We start from the raw sequence: 24,603 nt of genomic DNA on the forward strand, positions 1-24,603 counted from the left end.
GCCACGTCCAAGCTCTCACGCAGGCACTGTAACCAGAGGGCAATGCCTCCCAGGTACATCACAGGTCTTCAGTTATGCCTATCTCCCTAGCTAGACTAGGGAGATATGCAAAATAACCATTCTTGCACATCAGGTATGAAGCTGTCCAGCTGCTGATATGCAAAGTAACTCAGTGGCCCTGCTCCATGTGTCCCATCCGCCCATCCAAACTTGTAGGGGTGGGATATCCTATGTTTCTTTATTTCCTGGTCACTGAAAGTTCTGGGCCCCGTTACCAACCCCTCTTTGGGGTCTGTACCCCATTTCCACCCTAGAAGGAACGTAAACAGACAAATGAGCACAGCACAGTTAGTGGCAGCAGCGGGACGAGACCACAGGCCTCCCCGGCTCCTGCCGTGACTGGACCCCTGCTCCGCATCCTCTGCACGCTCCCTGTTGGAAACAGGGTGCCCCCAACACCACCACATCCTGCTGCTTTAACCAGGGTGTTTCTGACATGCTGGACGTCTACTTAAGTTCATTTTTATTCTCACACTAGGACATGCTCACTGATTTTAGAGGGAAAAGAAGGCAGGGAGAGAAACATCAATGTGAGAAACAGTAACTGGTTACCTCTCACATGCGCCCTGACCAGGGACCAAACTCACCCGTACCCTAGGTATGTGCCCTGACTGGGAATCAAACCCACAACCTTTTGACTTCGGGGATGACGCTCCCACACCAGCCAGGGCTATTTAAAATTTTATTTGAAGTGAGTTTTGGCTTACTTCAATCTGTATTTCATTTTCTATCTATGCCCACTTTCATTGTGGCAGACGGGCCCAGAGGCCCTGAAAACGTCTGAAACGAAGAACGATACAGACCCCCACAGCAACTCTCAGCCCTGGATCAGACTACAGTGTGTTGGAAGAGGGCCACAAAGAGCTTCAAACAGCAGCCCAACGCCCAGAGGGCACAGAACCTGGCCGTGCTCCTTGTAAACCAGAGGGCTGGCTCCCCACACTGGTTATGATGCTCCAAACCGTGCATCTAAGGGCTGCGTCACTGTACACACTGGCTTGTCGATGCCGTTTTTCTGATTAGAAGACACAGAATCACTTTCGATCACGTCCATTAATTTAATATTTATTTTCACTTTATATCCAGATGTCACATTTTCTACATTAAAATATAATCATGCTGACTCCCCCCAATCCCCCCAACACACTCTAAGAAAAATGTGAGGAACTTTACACAACTTGAAGGATGGAATGCACAGAGAAGTCGCCATTGCGCCCAAGTAACAAAGAACACAGAGAGCAGCACGCAGGAGACACGCGGAGTGCAGAGAAGACAGCTCGGGGCCGGAGGAGCAGGAATTAAAAGGCAAAAGCTTTTAAACACTATCACTTGTGCCACAAGATGACCCTGAAGAGGCAGAGATAGGTCAGAAAGCAGGACCAAATACGGGGGTTTCCCAAAGGCTGCTCCCTAACAGAGTTTAAAATATCCATACACAGCTGAGCTTTCTCCTGCCGCCTTGCCTTCAGCACCCTGCGAACACTTCAGAAAGTTACACCACTGTTAGTGTGTCCAAGTGTAGAACGGGTATAGGTTCTTCTTTATGTACCCCCAACTCTTCCCAAGCAACAATGACACGAGTCATTTTCATTAGGATCCCTCTGCACGAAAACCCAGTAGGGATCAAGACAAGGCGTCCCACCACTATCAGATCGACGACAGCTGTGCAGACGCCGGTGGCCGCGGTCCTCCGAGGGAGGGGGCCCAGCCGTGCGCACTGAAGAGGACGTCGGGCCCCTCTTCTACTCCTACTCGTGAAAGGGAAGAGCAGGCGGACAGCACAGGCCGGCTGCTAGAGCAGCGGCACACGGACAACGCGAACGTGACGCTCAGGAGAGAGGGCTCGGGGCTCTCCAGAGAGGAGGCTTCTTTCCGCCCTGCCCCTGCCCCTGATTTGAAGATGAGAGCATTATAGCTTCCAACAGCGATATTCTCATAGAGGGGCGGAGGGGAAGGTCTGAACATCCAAATACTGAGGACGCCATCAGGCAACTGGCTACCCACTATGTACAAATACACACGTCAGTGAGGAGACCTCACCTCCATCCCTGCAGCTACTTTAAACAAAGCATGGGAAATCCAGGATTTCTGAACAGGGATATTTTAAAGTCTGTTAGCAGTTTAAGACACGGCAACACTGGCACAGGATGTCACCTATTCTGTTCTTAATTACAGGGTAACGTGGTAAACTCCAACACAAAGGTGGCGGTGGGGGCGCGAAAGGGCACGGACAGCAGAACCAGTGCGTCACAAGGGGACTGAGCCAGCGACGAGTGGCGGCTAGTGCTTTGCAGAGTCCCGCGGGTAGAATTCGCTCAGGGTGCTCTGAGGGATTCTCTTCAGCATTTCTTTGGGGAAAATTCGGAGCAGCTGCCAGCCAATGTCCAAAGTCTCAAAGACAGTGCGGTTTTCGTAAGGACCTTGTAAGAAAAGTGAGATTGAATGAATACAGGCAAACGACTTCCAACACACCAGTGTCATTCAGGGTGCACCCTGCTACACAACCAGCCCAGTGAGCACGGAGTATGAGGAACAGGGGCGGAGCAGAGGCCTCCCCAGACAGGTTGGGACTGAATACGCAAATGAGGGCCCAGACCATCAGCACCATCCCGAAGCAGAGGAAAGGGAGAGGCCCATGGCTAGAGACAGCAGGCAGGACGTCTAGTGTGTGCGGTGGTTGATGTTGANGGGGGGGGGGGGGGGTGGGGGGGGGAGGGGGGCTTTTCCGACAACAGGGTAGCACCTAAATACCTTGGGCAGTGGAAACCAACCCAGTGTTGTGTCCACAGGGTGGTGACAAACAGTGTTTCCCAGCAGCAGAGGCCACTGCAGATGCCTAGAAAGCCTGAAAGGCCACCTGAGCACATGCACAGGTCAGTGGTTTTCAAAGTTATTCTTTTTTTACATAGCATAAACCATCCTTCTCATGTAAACAAATCTCATTTCTTAACCAAGAAATCAGAGCAGCTGAAGTTCTGGATTCTTTCCTCTACTGGAAGAACTTCAATTTTACTTTAAAAATAAAACACACACCCTTGTATATTGGAGAATTTTAATGTTAACAAAAAATGTGTCACATAACTAGAAAAGTGCACTACCCTAAGTGTGTAGCTTCCTGCACTGTTCCAAAACAAACACACCTGGTCTCAGCATGCTAAGCTCAGGAGAGCGCTACCAGCATCAGGAGTGGCAGGGGAGAAACCAAGCAAAACAGCTCGGAAACCCTGTGGGTACGATGAAACGGAAACCGTTACGGACTTTTTAGTAAAGGGACAATTCATAAAAGCTACCCTGGCAATGGCACAGAGGGAGGGGGGAGACTGGTGAAAAAGCTGGCCCTAATGGCCAGGGAGGACGAGGCCAAAGGCGTGGAGTAGGTCTTAAGACTCAAAGTGTGGTCCAACTCAGAGTGGCCAGAGATCAGACGCTTCAGCATCACCAGGAACTTGAGAACAATGCCCAGTCACTGAGCTGGAGCTAACCAGGACAATGGTCATGCCAGAGGTAGACAGAAACTGAAAGGGAACTGCTACGCAGGTGGTCAGCTGGAACACCTTGGGTGCCGACCATGCTGAACGCCAGGGATGGTGGCACAAACAAGGGGGGCCCAGGTGAAGGTGTGGGATTAGGACTTTGGAAAGAGGGTAAGGATCCTACACGGCAATTCAGGCAACAGCACAGGGGGAAAGCCAAAGCTTGGGGACAAGAAAGCACAGAAAGAACAGGCAACTAAGCCTCTGGGAACACAAACAATAAAGCAGCAGAAAGATAAATCGAAACAGGAGATGAAGGCAGATGGGTCAGGAATGTCCCAAACCCCCCAAGCCAGAGGAGATGGTTGCAGGGAGGCTGGAAGGAGGAAGCCCTGGCAAGGGAAGTAACTGTAAGGAAGGGAGACAGTTAAATGGGAGCTACATCACCGGGTATCAGGGTGGAAGGCAGAGGGGGAGGAGCCAGAGTGCTAAGTACCAAGGCGTGAGGCAGCTGGAAGACCCTCTTCTCTGATGAGAAGAAAAACTACACAGAGACCAATGTGAAATCTCTCAATTAGGAAAGAGGGCTTCAGAGCTACACATGAAGCTGTTGAAGTTTGTAAGAAAAAAGGCATCTTACCCTGAGCAATAAAGTTCCTCTCAAACTTCTGCAGAAATTCCAAGTATAGAAGGTCGTCTGAGGTGAGGGCTTCTTCTCCGACCACAGCTTTCATGGCCTGCACGTCCTTACCGATAGCGTAGCATGCGTACTGCAGGGACAAGGTTCACAGGACAGAAGGGAGCTTTTAACCAATATTCACTGTGACCAAGGCCACACATGTGTAGCTTTAGCTGTCTTCACCAGAGACCACAGGAGAGTCATGTTATTGATAGACACAACTCACATAAATAAAACTCATGAAAATGTCAGAAGGACTTGATTACGAAGCAGTCTCACTCAGACAGGAGTCCTTACTTACGCAGTAAACATTACTACAAAAATACACTTCCTACTGCGTCAATGAGCTTACATTTTATACAGCATTGGAAAATCAGAACTCATACCGCCGAGTATTCCATTCCATCCGGAAGGTCTATTCAAGATATCAGGTGTACTATTTCTACTTCAAAGTTAAAAGTATTTTTCTGTATTTGTGCCTGCCGTACAGTCTCGTGAGACTGTGGAAACTAAGGAATCCATAGCATACATAAAGCAGTATCCCTTAGAGTTCCAGCAATTTTAAGCAAGAAATGTTAGAGCACCCTTTCAGGAATGTCCTATAATTGTTATTAAGGTATGTGTGGTTGCTCTCACCTGCCCCCTATGGGGACCTGGTCTGTAACCCAGGCATGTGCCCTGACTGGGAATCAAACCGGCAACCCCTTGGTTCACAGGCCCGTGCTCAATCCACTGAGCCACACCAGCCAGGGCCTAATGACTTTTTATATTTCACATGAAGTCTATATTAAAACTGTATGTGGACAGGGAAAAACGTGATATGGGAGAAAGATAAGAGGTGTAAGACAGCAGAAAGAACGGACCAAAGGAACTGACAGAATTCTCTAAAGACCATCCTTCAGAAGATATACGTACCAGCTGGTTGGAGACGTCAGCGTGATCCTTTCTGGTCATACCTTCCCCAATAGCAGACTTCATTAACCGTGACAATGAGGGCAGCACATTAATAGGTGGGTAAATCTTGGGCAGAATGAGAGGGAAAAATATTCTATTTAAGCACAAAATCCAAGCTTTATTGGGAGAAAAGAAGCATTTTGAAACTCATTACTATCCCTTAAATTACATTAAACTGCTGCACTGTTTCCTACGTTAGTTTGAACATGACTTCATGGCACAGTATTTCTTTTAAGAATCAAATCCAAAAAGTGAAACCTATACTCAGTATGAGATTATACTGAAAAACTGAATCTCACTATCTGCCTACAGTATCAAATCTAACTGATCTTCTGAAATGACTCAAAATCACATACAAAATAAAAAGACTAACAATAATTCCACCTAAAGGGTGATCTATTACAGAACCATAAAAAAGTCTGTCTTTGATAATTCAGCCATAAAAAAGAATGAAACTGTGTCATTGTCTACAACATGGGTGGACCTTGAGGGCATTATGCTAAGTGAAATAGTCAAACAGAAAAAGACAGATACCTTATGACCTCACTTATATGTGGAATCTAAAAACAAACAAACAAAAATCCCCCTGAGCTCACGAATATACAGAACGGACTAGACAGGTGGCTGGCTGCCTGAGGCGCAGAGTGGGGTAGGTGAGCTACGTGGGTGAAGAGGGTCGAAGGCGCAAATTCCCAGGTCTAAAACGAGTAAGTCAGGGGGATGCGGGATGCAGCACCGTGACCACGTCAACAGAACTGCACTGCACATTACACAGCAGCCAGAGGGGCCTTCACGTTTCTCATCACAAGGGGAAAAAATTTTAACTATGGTGATGGATGTTAACTGGACTTATGTGGTCATCATTTTGCACTATATACAAATAGCGAATCATTATGTTGTACACTTGAAACTAACAGATCAGTTATTCCTCAATAAAAAAATAAAACAGGAAAAAATTTGTTTTTGTATTACTACCAAGACTGGCAGACTACACCACAATGGAATAGAATATCCAGAAAAGTTCTTTAAAACAAGTGACTCCATTTTAAGGCACAATGAAGAAAAGTCGAAATTTAATTCTTTACGCTAGCACTCTTATTCACAGCAGGATTTTGTAGTTAAGTCCTCAATCACTGTCATTGATCGGTTCTGCGACTTGAGTAGAGACAGCACATAACCAAACCATTTTTATCACAGGCTAATTGATATAAAAAAGTTAACTTCCTATGGCATTTCATCAACTTTAGAACGACACTGAATTAAACATTATTCAAGGATCTGCTGTATATAGAAACGACAAGTTTACAGCCCCATCAAAATCAATTTAAGCTGATATTTAAAAAAAAATTCCTAAGAGCAAAGTCCAGATCACTGAAGAGCTGACCTGTGAGCTTTCTCGCACTGCTCACATGGCAAATACCTGTCTGTTGTGCAGCTGCCTGTCCACATAGATCTGCCCCTCCGTGATATATCCGGTCAAGTCAGGGATGGGGTGGGTGATATCTACCAGAAGAAGACATCTGACATGAGTTAAAGTTGTCCATTTCATGTAAACAAACCCAGAGGATGTCCATCTGCATCACCTACAGCATTACCGAAAATGGCACATAAAATAACTCTCTGACAATGGAAAAGCACTATATTTATGCTGCACAATACGGTAGTAACTAGCCAAATGTGGCTAACTGAACACAATAAAAATGTGGCTAACATAACTGAAAAACTTTATGGTTTTTCAAATATATCTAATTTTAATTAACTTTAGAATTTAAACTACCAAATGTGGCTAGAGGTTATTAAACAGTTTTATTTGGTTGCAGCATAGACATATATTGGTACATAGGGTAAATTAGCTGCAGTATAAAAAGGACTATATCTGCCCTGGCTGGTGTGGCTCAGTGGACTAAGTGCCAGCCCACAAACCAAAGGGTCTCCTGTTTGATTCCCAGTCAGGGCACCTGCCTGGGTTGCAGGCCAGGTCCCCAGTAGAGGGTGCTCAAGAGGCAAGCACACTCTGATGTTTCCCTCTCTCTCCCTCCCTTCCCCTCTCTCTAAAAAGAAATAAAATATATATTTTTAAAAGTACTATTTCTCCTAGTTACGTGACCTCTTTCAAAAAGATTTTTCAAAATTCCATCTTAAACACAAAGTTCCCTTGCAGAGATTTGCCAATGGATGTATATTCCATTCGGAAATATTCCTAGAGAATATAGGAATATTCCTAGGAATTCTCTTATTCCAATAAGAGAATATTCCTAGCTCATAAACTATTTCAATGTGGAAAACACAGAGCTTCTAGACAAGTGAAGCCCCATGGTACAGGCAGCACCGAAAATGGTCACACAAATGTGTCAGACACATTTCTTAGTCTGCTAAATTACATGAAGTAACTTTGTAGCTACTTTCTCAAACAAACGACTCACGTCAGAGGCAGTACAGTGAGTGTACCAGGTGGTGTGAATGATGAACTCAGCCTGTGTTCTAAAGCTCTCACTTCCTGACCTTGACAGATAGATACTTACCTCCCTGTGCCTCAGGTTAGCAACACTGTCTCAAAGTCACTACGGGAATCAAATGAGTCAATATTTATAAAGCACTCAGAACAGTCCTCAAATAGAGTGAGTTATTACTGTTTCTGGAAAATATCTCGTAAAAGTGCTTTATAAAATCCGAGATAAGGACTATAAGGCCAAGGGCTTTGCTCCCGGAGCCATGCTCAGCACACACGCAGACAGGCATTGTGCTGTGGGCTTCTGTGAACATAGTCAAAGACAGCCATCTTTAACCAGCCATTGGTGATCATCTGTCTCCAAAGCCTAATTTTTTCTAAGATTTGATTTATTTTTAGACAGAGGGGAAGGGAGGGAGAAAGAGAGGAAGAGAAACATCAATGTGTGGTTGCCTCTCATGCGCCCCCTACTGGGGACTTTGGCAGCAACCCAGGCATGTGCCCTGACTGGGAATTGGAATCGAACCAGCGACGCTTTGGTTGGTGGGCCAGCGCTCAATCCACTGAGCCACACCAGCCAGGACTATCTCTATTGTCTTATGGCACTTAATGTTTGTGATTTTCATTCAACAGTTATGCTACTTTATATTTTTTGTGCACATACATAAAAAATATCCAATTAGACTGAAAAACTTATGTTAGGTAGAAACCATACTTTTTTTTTTAATTTCTCATTATCTAGACCAGCGTCCTGCAAACAACAGGCACTCAACAGTAACAAGTAAATTATAAAGAAAATTAGGTTTTTTTCTTCCACAAAAGGATAATGATAATTATGAGCAGTTTTCAATGAAAACTTTTACTTGGGTACATTTCACTAGTTAATGTGAACTCTTGAAGGATAAACTCTCATAAGAGTTCAACTCATAAAGGTAGACAGTCTTCTCTCTTGGAATCAAAGTCCCTACAAGAAGTAGGGCTGCCATCATCCAAAAACAAACACTTACCATCATTGGGCATGGTGAGAATAGGGATTTGAGTAATAGAGCCGTTTCTACCTTCCACTCGACCAGCGCGTTCGTATATTGTGGCTAAATCTGTGTACATGTAACCTGGGAACCCTCGTCGACCAGGAACCTCCTCCCTGGCAGCTGAAACCTGACAGTAAGCCCAGGAGGGAAAGATCACACACCAGAACATGGAAAGGAAAGCTTTGTTTGAACACGCCAAATTACAAACTTGGAATATTATCTTTTTCATTTAAATATTGTCTTTAAGACTTCATTTACAAAAATCTAGCAACACAAAATCAAATTACCCTGCAACGAAAATGCTGACAATGGGGAATGGAAGTTTGGTTTTTTCCCCCTCTTTTGCTAAAATCATGTTGCCATAATGCAAATCTTCAAATAGCTCGCTAGAAGAAAATGTGCTTCCAATTTTATAAATCAAAGGAAGTTAATTTTAAAACTACGAGAACTTCTTAGTTCACAAGATTTATTTCATGCCATGGATCTCGCCATGTTTATGCAAGCTAAACCTGAAAATGTCAAAGGGAAGGAAATCCATACCAGGAGGCACCTGACGTATTTTACATTCATTACTTAACCCTCACAACAACCCTGTGAGGAAGGTAATGTTGTTGATGCCAATATCCTAATTATAAGCAAAGGTCAAGTAAGTAACTTCTCGAAATCACAGAGCCAGGAGTCTATTCGTTGCACAAAATATGAATAGTAACAGTCTTTCTCTCGGAGACATGCAGACTAGAACACAGGCGTACCTATCAATCTACAACCACTAAAAACCCAAAGCATGACGGCCAGGCGTGCGTGCTACCTGGGCACCTCCCCACAAGTGAGCGACCGCGGTGGCACTCGAAGCACGTTCTGCACAGTAGCTTTATCAACGTGCAGTGCGGAAATACAGAAAACGAGAGCTGCACTTAGAAAACTTTAATGGCAACTTAACAATTTCCCATCTGTTCAGGCTAATAAAGAAAATCTAGGCTTGTAGGTTACGTATTTTTTATTTCACTTTCCCAGTAACTCATTTTTGCTGATTTTAGAAAAGTACTGGACTGAGACCGGGGCAGGGAGAGGGGTGTCCTCCACTGACCAGCATGGCAGCGGGGTTTAAGAAGCTGCACAGCCTGTCTCTTCAGAAGTCTTTTTCCTTATTATATGCTTAAAAGAGTAACTTACTCAAAATTTCAGTAACTTGCATTAGAAAAAATCACCACCCTAAACTTCTGGGTGATGACTCTACAATGTTAGTATTGTTCCTACGTAAACACTGAATTTTCCGAAGGAAAAGGTGCTGGGAAGGACGCTGCCAGAATATGGCCTCTATTTTTACTGACATCACTAAAAACAAAATTCGGTAAAGGGTTAAACACTGACAGTCTGGACAGACAGAACTTTCTGTGAGAGTAACTGAGTAAGTAGCCTGCAACAGTTATCATTCACTCTATTTTAGTCAAGTCTTACTCCATGGAGACAGTACGAACAGGCCAACAGCTTAAATCTCTTCTAATCATGTCAACTAAAGTGACAGAAAACCAGCTGGATTTTCCTTTCTGATTAATGAAGGTATTGTACTAATATATGAACAATGAAGTTCTAAAAATATGATTAAAGCAAGTAAAAACATACAAAGAGACAAGATTACCCTGAAAATTAAGCCATTTCAATGAAGAGAAAAGTTACCTCTCGAAGCGCTTCAGCATAAGAACTCATGTCTGTTAGGATAACCAATACATGCTTCTCACACTGATAGGCCAGAAATTCAGCTGTGGTGAGAGCCAAGCGAGGAGTGATAATTCGTTCAATACTGAAACGGAACATCAAGTCCTAAGTTACTCAAGCAAACAAGCCAAAAACAAAAGAAAATGAGATTCCGGAAATAATAGTACAGTCTCCCTCTAAAAGCTTTAAGTAAACTGAGGAGGGTAAAGCAATGATTACTCTAAAAGTTCTTAAATAGGCAGAGTTATTTTAGGTACTTACATAATAAAACTTACTTCTACAAAGTTAAATTATTTTATAAAGGACCTCTCAGAACTACACAGCTCTCGAAACAGAGAAGAGAAAAACAAAGAGGAACAGGGCCCAACTTCTCAGGTAAGAGGCAAGGACCACTGAGTACAGATGGTGCACACGATGCAGCACAGACGGTGCGTACACACAGACGGTAACTTAGATGCAGAATCTCAGTTAACAAGCACAAAAGCCTGTGATCAAGTGCTATTTGTCACTTTTTCTGGAAGAGAAAACTGAGCTTCAGAGCTTAAGTGATCTGCTCAAAGCCAAATAACTACCAAGAAGTAGAACTGGAATTTAAAGAGTTATCTCATTCTTAAACCCATGTTGCTGTCACTATTGTAACATTTTACTCCCTACTCCTAGTCACATTCTTGACCTCAAGCCTGGGTGAACAGAAAGAAATAGCTCTCTTTACTTACGTAGGGTCATTAGCCAAGTTCAGAAAGAGGCAGACATTGTCCATGGAGCCATTTTCTTCAAAGTCAGATTTGAAGAACCGGGCGGTTTCCATGTTTACCTAAATAGTAATGACTTCATCAGTAGTAGCAGAAGAAAAATCCTCAACATGTGTTTCTGATGAAGGCCAAGCTACAGGTCTCCACTGTTCTTTTGTTTAAAGTTTCAAGTACTCAAAAAATTTCCACAGAAGCCAAGAGTGTAAACAGCCTGCTTTGGGCACAAAGAGAATTATTCTTACATTTTATAGTCAAGTGCCTTAGTTTATCCAAAATGCCAAGTTGCAACTTCTCTATGGAGAGATAAATTCAATGATACACAAGTAATTTTCTACACTGTTTTAATAACATAAGCAATTAATTTTATATTTGATATTAAGCCAGAAAATAATTTTACTTACACCCATAGCAGCAAATACAATCGCAAAATTTTCCTCACTGTAGTCCACTACATCTTTGGATTTCTTTACCAAACCAGCCTGGCGACAGATCTGAGCTGCAATCTGACGAGGAGTACAAAAGCACCGGGTTGAAATCTAAAATAACAAATCTAACAACAAAATAACTTTCATCCTGAACTTTTTGAAATCATACTTACAGATGAAATTGGGAAGTTTTAAAGGACTTCACCCAACAAAACTATTTTCTACTTTTTGCAAAGATTCCTAAGAGTAACCAAGAAGACGGCAATTGTGCGTGGATAAAGGTTCGACGTAACAGACTGTACAAACAGTACCAGTGGGGATCGGCGCTGAAAACTCTCTGGTTTCCCACTAATGGGAAGCATGTAGAAATTCTTCCTCATTAAACTGTGCACCACACAGGCCCGCTCTCACCTCATTGTGCGGCAGGCCAGCGGCAGAGAAGATGGGGATTTTCTGCCCCCGAGCAATGCTGTTCATGCCATCGATGGCCGAAATGCCCGTCTGAATCATCTCCTCCGGGTAGATTCGACACTGAGGATTGATTGGCTGGCCTGATGCAGTTCACAAAGGGAAAATTTTCGCATGTCTGTACATGAAGATTAAACCATATAAAGCATTTCTGTCTACTCTTAAAATAGCTATTTCTGAAAGTGGTTAAATAATTTTTCCACTAGTCTTGCATAGACCCAAGACATACATGGTAGCGGAACTCAAGTTCCTGAAGTGGATAAAGGTGTGGTAAATAAAGAGAGCAGTCCTCATTTCAAAGCCATGGCTTTACTATCTACATTTCAAGAATATCCTAGTGGTATCTTAAAATATTTCAACAGGCGAAAGATTTATACAATCTGAAGAGAAACCAGAGTATCTTAAAATATTTTATATAAAATTTTAAGATGATCTCTAGGAAAGATAAAGGTATTAAATAATAAATAATTAATTATGGAACATGTTGGTTATAGCCGCATGTTCCACAATTAAAGTATCACAAAAATCACTCTGTATGTGGCAGAGATGTGAGCTAGACGGATGCAGGCCACCTCCCCCAACAAAGATCCACTGACGGTCCTCACCCATGATGTCGAGGAAGTCTTCAGCCAGGACAGCCGGACCTCTGTCGATGGGTTTCCCTGATCCATTGAACACCCGGCCTGTAAAACAGTGAGGCAGTACCAAGTGGACCAGGGCACCAATATTCATCATTTCTGAAAGGACTTTACGGAAACCTGTTGAAAGGAAACAGATCTCTGCCCAGAATGAGTAACACATTCATTTACCAAGCATATCCTCGGACACTGGTGTTCGGAGAATATCCCCAGTAAACTCACAGGATGTTTTCTTGGCATCAATACCTGACGTTCCTTCAAATACCTACCAAGAGAGAGAAGTAATCGGAAGGGTAAAGAAATTTAAATCATAAGCATTTCAATTTTGTCACCCTTATAAAGTCAAGTATTATACATAAATGTACACCATTTTTAATATCACGGACACACCTCTTGACAAGGATCGTGCCTGTAGGACATCAAATTCTACAAGCAAGCTAAAAGGTTTTTTATATTTTTAAAGAATTTTTTTAAAGAAAAAAATATGCATCAGAGACCTTAGGTGACTCCACAAAGCCCTTTACAGACATGTTGCTGACACTTGCTCTAGATTACTTTTTAGGGGGGAACATACTATTTGAGAAAATTGGCATTTCCCACAAGTGGTAACATTAAAAGTTAGGCATTACAGGACATAATTTAGAGAAGCTGACTCAGATCTCATTGTGGTTTCATCCCTTAAGCTGTAAATTCTTCTTTTCATCTCTCCTTCTACATGATTATCTGCTTCATTTTAACCATTTAAAAAAATAAAGCCACCTTACCGGTGGAGCTATTGGGCTACAAAGCAGGTAAGTGGCTGCCATTCGGCATGAAAAGATGCAAAAATAATTCTCCCCCCACAACCAGTAATCAATCTCTAAAGATACACTTATTCAATGATGATGAGAAGAAACACACGATGTTCCTTATATTTCTGTGCTGGGAAAAAGTACAGCTGCCCAGGTTTTGAAAATGACACTTACCTGAACCACTGCTTTGGAACCACTAACTTCTAGAACCTGCCCACTTCTCTTTGTGCCATCTGGTAATGTCAAGTGAACAATCTCAGCATATCTGGGAAACTAGGAAAAAATAAAAAATCAGTAACTAACTATAGGGTTAGAGGTTAAAGTCAGGATTTAGGGTTAAAAACTTCCCCAAACACTCCACGCGCTCCAACGCGATCACAGTGTGCATCCGTATGTGACCCCACCGCTTTCCTCACACACAAAGGGACACCTTAGAGTCTACGCCACCCTGAAGTAGTTCAAGTCCTTCGAATGCTCATCACTGGTACATACACTGGCAAACCAGCATAAGGCACAGAGAGAAGGGTCTTAAATCCATGACGATGCAGTAATTAAAATTTTTATTTCTGTGTATAAAGTTTTGAGACTACAGAAAGGTACAGAATTCAGAAACCACCGTATTCCCCCTACTCAGAACTACAGTCTGCTGTGTGTGTGACCGACCAGGGCTGTGTGTGTGATTGCCTGTGTTGTTTTGGGGACAAGAGACAGAATGCAACTAGATAATAAAATGACTATTACAATAAACAAACACCCCCCCAGTCTAAATAAATCTCCTAACCAGATATGTACTTCTTTAATCCATTCTTAACATTTCAAATGCACATTTCCAAAAATATAGTGTGGTTTTACTTATATAAAGGTAACACACTAAAAATAGCACTCTGCAACTTTTTATTTAATTTAACCTTATGTTTTGGATTGGTCATGTAATATTTACCTTATTTTATCAACATAATCTATTAGAAGATGCACCGCTATTTTGTGTGATGTGAAGGCAAGCACCTGCCAATTAAGCTATGACAGACTACTGATTGTAACTTGATTTTGGACATCCTAACATGTGAATATATGGGCACCTTAAAATTAATGTTGGAACAGACTACAGTGAAAACATATGGAGTTCAAGGCCGTCCCAAATCTGCACCGCAGCAAACCTGCTGCAACCACGCTTCCACATGTGCCCCCCGCAGGTTGTGCCCATTTCCTGCCAAACTCCTCTCCAAACAAACTATTAATTTACAGGCTCCCAAGCAGTATACAAAAGGACCTTTTTACTACATCTCTGCCAGCTTATATAACTATTATTAAGCATTAATTTTTACTATTTGATAAAGTAAAAAATAGCATCTTTCCACTTTGTACTTTCAATTCTACTAACACTGGGCATCTTTTCACGCTCACTGGCAACTCAGACTTCATCTCCCACGACTGGCTCATTAATAGCTTCTCTTCACTTTTCAACGGAATCTGCTTTTTATTTTTAGGAGTTTTGTAGATTCTGGATACTAATTTTTTTGCAAATATCTGCTTCCAGTCTGTTTCTTGTCTTTAAAATTTGTTTATGAGATCTTATCACTTAAAGTTTTGAAACTTTTTATGTAATAAAATAACTTGTTGTCCTTTATGATTTGTGCCTTTTGCGTCCTGTTGAGAAAAACTTTCCAAACTCAAGTCATTAAAGTGGTATTTTGTACTATCTTCTAAAATAGGTTTTTTATGTTTAGGTGTTTAATCCATCTGGATTTACTTTTGTAAGTAATTTCACTTTTCTCATTCCAATTCTTTTTAATACAGGAAGCCAAATGCCCAATATTTACTGAGTAGCACAAAACGCTCCCCACAGACTTGCAGGGCAGCCTTTACCAGGCACCAAACCCAATTCCCACGTGTGAGGGGCGTTCTTCGTTTTCAGCACTGACACCCCTGATTACCCCTTCCCCAAATCTTCACTCCTCATCACTCTACCTCAGAGGTTGTTACCTGGGGAGAACCAACACCTTCCTAGTCTGTCGTTCATGAACACAGAATCTATACTTATTTTAAGTTTTATGTCTTTAAACAAAGTTTTATGGTTTTCTATAAATAGGTACTAATTATTCTAATTAGTTAGCTGGCACCCAGAATACTACTGATTTCTGCAGACTGATCTTGCATCCAGCAACTCTGCTTTACACCTGTTTCTAATAGTTTGTCCACTGCCTGATGTGGGTTTTCTGTTTGGTTAACATCACCAAGAAATGATGACTAGCTGTGCCTCTTTCTTTCTGATCCCTTGACTCCCTAATTTCTTTTCCCCCAGGTCAGCTGGATTCTGAGCACAAGGATAGACAGTGGTGGGGACAACAGGACTCCTTGCCTTGCTCCTGATGTAAATGGAAATGTTTCAAGTCTCTCCTTAAGTGCACGGTTTGCTGGAGGCTGTGGTAGATGTCCCTTAAGAGGTTAAAAATTTGATCAAGTCCTTATTTCCAATTTTTTTTAATTTCCACGATTTTTTTAAATAAGTAATTTTACCAGCTACTTTTTCTGTATTTATTGAGAAAAGCATATAAGCTTTTTCTAGTTTAATCCATGAATGAGCTGAATTACACTGATATGTTTTCTAACATCAAGTATTAAGAAATACTTTGTATTACTGGGATAAACTCTAATTTGTCATAATTGTGTTTATTTTTTGCATAGTTATTTTTGCTAATAACCAATACATGAGTATATTTTATTAAGAATTTTCTGCCCTGGCTGGTGTGGCTCAGTGGATTGAGAGCGGGCCTGCGAAGCAAAGGGTCACTGGTTCAATTCCCAGTCAGGGCACATGCCTGGGTCGCAGGCCAGGTCTCCAGTAGGGGATACATGAGAGGCAACCACACACTGATGTTTCTCTCCCACTCTTTCTCCTTCCCATCCCCTCTCTCTAAAAATAAATAAAATATTTTTTTTAAAAAGAAGAATTTTGGAACCTCTGTTTCTAAGTGGAAATAGCTACCATTTTCTTTTCCTGTACTGCCCTTTGTCTAGTGTGGGAACCAAAGGCGTGCTCACTTCACTGAGATGCGCTGGGTGGCAGTCTCCGTTTTCCTCCATTCTGATGCAATTTGTGTAAAGGTATCTGTTTTCCTTCATCCTATGTGTATGCTTTAAGTTAAAAACAAAAGCCAAGAACTGAAAAGAAAACAATCACTCTCAATCTGGTGGCATAAAGCCATTTTCAAAACTACATAAAATGTATGCTCTTCCTCAGCTGGAGCTACATACCCCGAACACTCAATGAGACTTTCTCTGCTCTCTTAAAATTACTTCCGCAAAGACATTTCCTAAGTCCTTCCCACTCTCAGCTCTTACAGTACCCTGCTCTTACCTGTGACAGCACTAAATAACGAGACATTTCTGTGCCTGTGTTATACCTGCTTCCCCACTGCGCTGTGCTCACGGGGGGGAGGCCATGCCCACTGTTCACGTCATATTTTCTGGGCTGAGTTCAGCACTTGACATAGTGGAAGCATGAATGAATACTTTTTAACTTTTCAACAATATATTTACTAAAAGTTTCGCATTTTAAAAATGAGCCCAAAATCTTATCTATTCAAGAATATAGAAGAGAAAGAGAAAGACACAAATAAAGCTTCCTATATGTCCTCAAAAAAATAGGCGTGACGGCTCCTCCACAAAGCACTGCAGGGCATCTGCCGAGCCCTGCCCAACTGGGATGCCACACCGCGCTGTGACTCACACTGCAGACCAGCACGAGACTGTGGCTGGGAGGTACACCAGCTGTGAACCTCGAGATTCATCTGTGCAGGTACCTTGTTGTGCACAGAACATTACTTCAGTGAGATAATACAAGGCTGAAGAGACCATGTACTTTGCCCTTTCTTTCAAGAGTTGTTTTTCCATTTATTTTCTGCGTCCGGAGAGGTCACATGCCAACACTCTTCTACCGTTACTTTCCTCACAAACAAGTAACTGTGTGCCTTTCGCCCTAATCCACCACAACCACCGACGCAGAATTACTGTTCTGGAGAGCATATTAGAGAAATTGTTTTCTCTAGAGATATTTATCACAGAACTCCAGCAGACTGTGCCCAGGGTACTCAATCACACACTATATTCTATGCCTCTTTTTCTAAGGTAACACTAATGTGCTTATAATTTTCATATACATATGTGGCTACAGCAACAACATGTAAAGTAAAACAAACTGAAAAGGTAAAAACTATACTTTGCTTTACAAGTTTAGTTTCTACTGAGATGATCTGTGTTTAATTTATTCAATATTTGAATACTAGTGTAAAGCCCTCAAAGATAAAAAGTAGCATTGTTTATTCATTTATAGACCTTAAAATTTCAGTTGAGAAGACAAAAAAATTTAACAAGTAATTATAATGCATGGCAGTCTGTGAAAAGAGCCATATATCTGTATCGGTAAGAGTCATGTATCATATAACATGCACGATACCACATATCTATACAACATTCTACAGGTTATAAAATATACTCATAAATATTATGGTTTTTTTCCTCTAACAGACATGTGAGGTAGGAGTGACAATTTTTTTTTAATTCTGCAGACAAGGGACCCTAGGTCACTAACAGAATCCACAGCAGATCCAGTACCAGAATTCAGTCTTATGACTTTCGATCTAACACTTGTCTCCTGCAGAGCACTGACATCCAGACCAAGAGACGGCTGAAAAGTCCTGACGTAAAATTTCAAGTATATGCAAAGAGGGCTCAATGCCCCGTTTTTAACTTCATAAACAGCTAAACAACAATGGTGGTGTATTACCTTAACATGATCTAAGATCACGAGTGGACCATTGACTCCAGATACTGTCTTGTACGCTGGAAAAAAACAGAAGAGTCAGCTTTAGTCAAACAGGACAAGAGCCTCAAACATCTCCCTGGGGTCACACAAAACCCCTCTCCACTTCGTCACCTATTACAATACGGAGCACTCGAACAGTTACCACACTTTTTGTTGAATGTACTAATATGGCTGTGCCTGGACAGCCTTTCATAATCTGCCCACACGCAGCCAAAACCATCCGAATACTATGATGTTTTAAGTAAGTCACGATGTTTTAAGGACCCAGGATACGATGACAAAATAAGGAAGGCGCAGAGGAAGAGATCTCCCTCAGAGCTCAGTTTCACTCGGAGACGGGGTGGTTGGGGCTCTACCAGATGGGTGGAGGGCGTGGGAGCCAAGGTACAACCTAGCAGTCCTCCTCACCTTGAAGGGGACAGGAAAGCTTTAGAGGAAGTGGCACTTACCAAGGCAGGTAAGGAAAGGGAAGGGAATACTTAACTTAAGCAGAACTGACAACACTCACAAAGGAAATCTGACAAAATGTAGTCTGTGAAGGCAAAGGCTATCATTACATGACATCTTAAAAACCGGGAAAACTGCTTTATGAAGGAGGGAGTAGGCAAAGAAATGAAAGGCCAGAGGGTTAAATGAGGTAAGTATTCTTTGAGGAAAAAAAAAGTCAAATGTTACTGTGAGCTTAGAGACTTCTACTTCCCCCTGAAAATTAGGGCCTGGGAGTGACTGCTGGTCAGTAAGGCAGCTAACCACCCCCCCACCCCTTGGTGGCTAGCCTTCACCACGTCACACGGCACACCACCTGTCAAGTACAATGGTGACTAGGTATAAAACAGAACACTCCAGAGAGTAATTGTGGTATTGGAATTAACTAAACTTCATAATCAGAATAGTTAAAAAAATAAAATGAGTGTATAAAGAAAGCTTACTACAGGCCTAAAATAATTTCTAAGAAGCTGTCAACCACTGGCAACTTCCCACTTGCTTGACTTCTCACGGAGTCTCGGGCAGAGACTGCTGGCACAGACGCAGAGTCCCAAGAATGAGGAAACCATTTAGAGACCGGCCCTTCCACCCCAGGGGCTCCAGAACCCAAAGACACAATTTCCCCAACCCCAAAGCAACGCCCTGGTAGGAACACGGGGACAGAGCGGGCAAGCACTGACAGGGCTTCCGCACATTTAAATCCTGACACCACACGTGCGCTGCAAGACCTCTGTAATTTTAACTATCTCACCAGAGGCCCCCCACTGACTTTTGTTTATAACTACAAACAAAGAGCAAGTCACAAATTTAAAAAGTTAAGTTACTTGAATGGATAGTAAAGAATGAGCCACTCCTCGAAAATTATTAGAAAGACCCCAATTGTCCTATTTTCTGCAGCTTTTATGAAAATCCACCCCACTGTTTGAAAATAACCTAATATTCTTAAAAATAATTCCTACCCCTAAAAATGATTCATTGTTCTCATTTTAAAAGTCCAAACATTCTAACAATGACTTTCTAAAATTGCTATGTGGAAATGCAAAATGAGCTACATTAGAAACAAGTTTTCTTAGAACCCTGTGCTTAAAAATACAGAAACAAGAACCTTTTCAAAACTTTTACCTCAACAGTTGGAAATGGAAGGAGGGACGGATTATGGGCAAAGCAACAGCAACGCAATCCTTCAGGTTCTGAAAGCCTCCTTACTTTTTAGAAAACATTTGCACCTCCTCTAAACGTCTAACCTCTACAAAGACGTCTCAGAATCTCATGCTTAAATCCAACACATTCAAAATTACAAAGTTTTGCCAGTCACGAGCAAAAGCATGACCAAGAAAAAGGAACGCTAGTCATTGCTTTTCCCGGAAACAGTGAATACAGCTGACTTCTACACAAGACAAGGTTCTACTGCATCAAAAGCAGTCTCTATGTTTGCAATAACATATGCAGCCTTAAAAAAATTCTAATGTAAATTTTATTTTTCAATTACAGTTTACATTCAACATTATTTTTTGTTAGTCTCAGGTGTACAGCACAGTGGTTAGACAACAGACAATCATGTACCTTGCCAAGTGACCCCCACATCTCCAGTACCAACCTGGCACAATATTACTGATTATTCCCTATGCTGTAGGGTACATCCTAGGTCGCCTTCGAAAAAGCCAATAAGTAACCGTCTGAATTCATTAATATCAACACTATCAACACACATTTCCTAAGCACTTGTCAGAAATCCTTATTTCATATCCGTAACAGGTCTGTGAGTTAACGAATATCACCCCAAGTTTTAGAAGAGAAAACCGGTTCTCAGAAACTCAGTACTGTGCCTGAGGACCCGCTCTGGCCAAGAGTCAGGCTCCAAGGCCGCTTGTTCTCCACACCTGCACCGCAGCTCAAACTAGCACTGCACTGGTCACGTTGCAGTCTGGCACACTCGAGTCTGTCCACAGCTACGCCACTCGAAATAATGTCATGAGTCTGCATGTGTAGCTACAAAAAGTAAGGTATTTTGACTATTTAATGCACAGAACAGTGATTCCCTTTGTGCCCACATTTTGTCATTACTGCAAAACTACCTCTCTTCAATGGAGTATAGCAACTGGAGTTTTTAAATAGAGGAAAGATGCTAATGGAGATGCTTCAGCAGTTTTGCCTCATTGGAAAACATGAAAAACAGGAGGAGACTGCTTTAGATACAAATCAGGGTTAAGCAACATGCTTGGTTTAAATTAAACTGACATACACAAACTAACCTATTAAGTGTTGTAACCCAAACTGAATTTAAAAAGTCACCAAACATACATTTGGTGAGTGTACCACACTTCCGCAGAGCATCCTTACAGAGGTTATTTTATGTCAGTTCCCCGTGATGCTGGTAGGCAGGCAAGGCTGATATACCCATTCTGCACTTAAACTAAGGCTCCAAGGCTCTGAGAAAAGTTACTAAGCAGGAAAGCCAGTATGGGAAGTGGTTTTGTTTTTTGGGTTGTTTTCCCCTAATTCTCAAGTTGGTACCCTATGACCCTATAATATTTCTGAACCCAGTTTCCAGTATAATTAAAGAAATATAGGGATGACACAGTTCCGAGCACTTGCGACTATGAATATATACGAACAACAGTATACATACAAACTATAGCTCTTTCCATAATAATAAAACTACTTGCAAAGAAAAAACTAACAGAGGAAATGTTATCAAACACCACCTTTTATCTCTCAGGATATTTAGCCAGCCTTCCTCACCATTACCTCGAATAGCCCAAAGCAAAGATAAAAAAGGTTTAGAGAGTAAGGCTGCCTAACTAAAAAACCATTCACAGATTATATGAACAATTCTATTTACAAAAATAACGACCATTCCTCTCTGGAAAGGTTGCAAATGAAGGAGAACTTGGATCTGCAGGGGATGATTAGAACTTGTGGCAACACAGCAAACGTGCATTTACATTATATGCCAAACACATTCTACAACCAACAAGGCACATCTTTGATTCTGAACTACCAAGCAGACAATACATATTTATGGAGTAACATTTAAAACCAAAATCTACAAAAGTTTTTAAGAAGCCTGTATCTTGTCAGATGACATCCTCTTCCTCCTCCAGGATATAAGATTGTTCAATACTACTAACACCACTTGATTGTGAAATTTTTAGAGAAAATTTGGCAGCCATTGCACAAGAGATCTAATCCTTCAACCTCCGCCTCATTAGCAAAACAAAAAGCCAGAGCAATCATCTTCTGTTGTGCAAGAAGAGTAGATACCCACACCCTGAGTGGGGGGACACGGAGGGAGAGGCTCTAGGAAAAGCAGGCCAACCAACGACCCCTTCGTCTGACTTTTCTGGGGCTAGCTCTGCTTTACGATGTAAGAAAGAAACATAAGGTTACTTAACCTAGGGTCTCAAGAACAATGGAGATTATCTAACTCAAAATGCATAGCGTCCAAAGCTCTATGTATATTACTGAACCTTGCTCAAAGTTTAAAAAAAAATCAAGTTTCCTTTCCTTGTGACTTTAGGAATTCAATTAAAGTGCTCAAGATTACATTAAGCCCACACATCCCACTTTCCAGTTCTTAACAGCCCCATAATCCTGAAGTTGTTTTAAAACAGGATCCAATCTGTATAGTGAACTGCCGATACTACTCCGTTCCTTCATCAAACAGCACACATTAAATAACTGTAACATTACTGCCTAAGATGGTATCATCAATCTTTAATTAGAAAAATTAAGAGGTTAACCAATATTTATTCACAAGCAATTAATACTGTTAACTAGAATCAAGAATTTGGCAACGAAGGGGGGAAAATGATATTCCGCAAATGCAGTTAGCTGTTAGCCTAAGTATGACATCACTTATGCCTTTCAGAGTAACTCAACAAAGGTGAACTCAACTGACTCAAGTATCCCAACCCCCTACTCTGATTCCATTCACATTCAGAATCTATCCACTAAACTATTAGAACAACGGGTTTAAATGCAAGTTATACAACAAATTATAAGACACAGTACTTCTGTGTGTCAAGCAATGTGGGAGGTGCTGAGCATACAGAAAGGACTCCTGACCTCTAAAGGTTCAGTTTTAAGCATTACATTGCAACGATTCTGTCAGAAGGAATCTCATCTAAGGACGTTCTTTAGTCACTGGCTAGGCACACAGAGATACCATACTCACCTCCCTTAGGGTTTACAACCTCAATCCTGGAGAATTCTCTAAAAAATGTTATTTCAGTTGATACTCTCTGAATTGACAATGAATGAATAATCACTGAAAACTAACTACTGCACCCTTATAATCTTTTCTGAGAAACACCACTAAGATCTATCTGTTCTACCCAAAGCAAAACACGCAAGTGCAATTCACAAGATGAATTTGTACTTGTTAGGCATAAATTTATTGTTAAAGTCAACATAAAATGCAACATCTGTCAATTTCCTGGAACATTTCTATCAGCTTACAAAAACCCCCAATAGGCATTCTGTAATTCGGGTAGTTCCCAGTGTAAAAAGCACGTCTCAACAAACCATAGAATCAAGTGTGTTTTCCTCTCCTCACCCTGCAGTGCTGTCACATGACCCAGTAACAGATCAGGATGGGATTAGTCAGGCAGGAGAGAAACCCTTCATCTGAAATTCTTTTTAACCAATGAGCCACCCACAACGAGGCATTCTGGCAATTAACCAGTGCAAATATAGTCCTGCCACCTGGGGAAAGAAACATCTGGTGCTTTCCCAAGTTTTGAGTCTACTTCCAGGGCTCATCCCCAGTTCCTAAGAAAGCTGTGAAGAGGTCTGATGCTACACAACTGTACTGTTTCGTAATAAAGAGCCATTTCTTGAGCAGTTCACTTAAGTCTGCTTTTTAAGGCCTTTTTATAATTACAATAAATATGCCTATGTATATGCTTTGTATAAACCATGCTATGTTAACTGGTCAGTAAATGAACAGGCAATGGGAGAAAAAGGCCCGGCAAGAATTAAGAGACCTGGAATTTTAGTTCCTGCTTGCCAATAAGGAGGTGTCTAGAGCCTGGCAAGTGCTGTCCCTCCAGGAACCTTAGGCTCCTCACTGTAAAATGAGAGGATTAGACTAGATAACCGGTGGGGTACTTTTCAGCTCTAGCGTTCCGTGATATCTAGTTGTCCTGCGGTGGAACGAACAGCCCCTCCGCCCCACATCCCCCTCTGCCTACGGGCCGACCTCCATCCCCGAAAGGCCCCACCACGTCAGCGACGGCACTTACACCTTCGCCCGCGGCAAGAGCTGCCCTGAGGTCCAAGCTAGTGAGAGCAGATAGGGAGGGGCCGTTCCCACCACCACTAAATATCCAAATGAGGTCAGGCGAAGATGAAGACTGGAATGACAAGAAGCGGCCTTCCCGAGGAAGGGACAGGAAGCTAGTGCCTGAGAATGCTCAGGCCGAGGGAAGTTGGAAAGGGAAGGAGCCCACCAATCCCAGGCAAAGTCGCCGCTGGTGCTCTTTCCCTCACGGAAATATAAGGTACGCTCTTACCTCCTTCTAGTGAGAGGCCTGCAGGTGAGGGTACAGGAGGACACGAAAGGCAAAAATAAATAATTCATCCCCCACCCCCCAGGCCGCTGGCTAAGCAGGTGAGTGGGAGCAAGGGGCTGGGCTAAAGAGCCAAGACAGAATCCATCCCGCCCTCTGATACTCACTGAGGCGAGGCTGGGAGAGGTAGTTCCGGCTCACTGCCAGCGCCTGCTCCCGAGATCCCACCACTGGCCCACTGGTGGGCACGGGTAGCTCGGGTGCGGCCCCATTCACGATCCCCCGCATCGCCCGCAGCGCCATCTTGTCTCCTCGGTCCCGACTGGCCCCGCAACAGCGCCGC

At 42.3% G+C, this 24,603-nt stretch overlaps 1 protein-coding gene across 1 annotated transcript; it reads right to left on the reverse strand.

The window, feature by feature from the left end:
* Positions 1-1,214: 1,214 nt before the first annotated feature.
* On the reverse strand, positions 1,215-24,603 carry ATP6V1B2 (ATPase H+ transporting V1 subunit B2). The gene is made up of 14 exons (XM_037028680.1): positions 24,428-24,603; positions 18,223-18,278; positions 13,611-13,709; positions 12,817-12,910; positions 12,613-12,690; positions 11,951-12,090; positions 11,516-11,617; positions 11,079-11,176; positions 10,324-10,447; positions 8,623-8,773; positions 6,587-6,669; positions 5,128-5,232; positions 4,174-4,303; positions 1,215-2,480 (listed from the first exon to the last, which is right to left on the reverse strand). The coding sequence occupies exons 1-14, from the start codon at positions 24,561-24,563 to the stop codon at positions 2,341-2,343; spliced, it is 1,536 nt and encodes a 511-aa protein (XP_036884575.1). The 5' UTR covers positions 24,564-24,603; the 3' UTR covers positions 1,215-2,340.

Source organism: Sturnira hondurensis, unplaced genomic scaffold (assembly GCF_014824575.4).
Source record: "Sturnira hondurensis isolate 20B ecotype Veracruz unplaced genomic scaffold, ASM1482457v3 Scaffold0020119, whole genome shotgun sequence".
NCBI classification, from domain to species: domain Eukaryota; kingdom Metazoa; phylum Chordata; class Mammalia; order Chiroptera; family Phyllostomidae; genus Sturnira; species Sturnira hondurensis.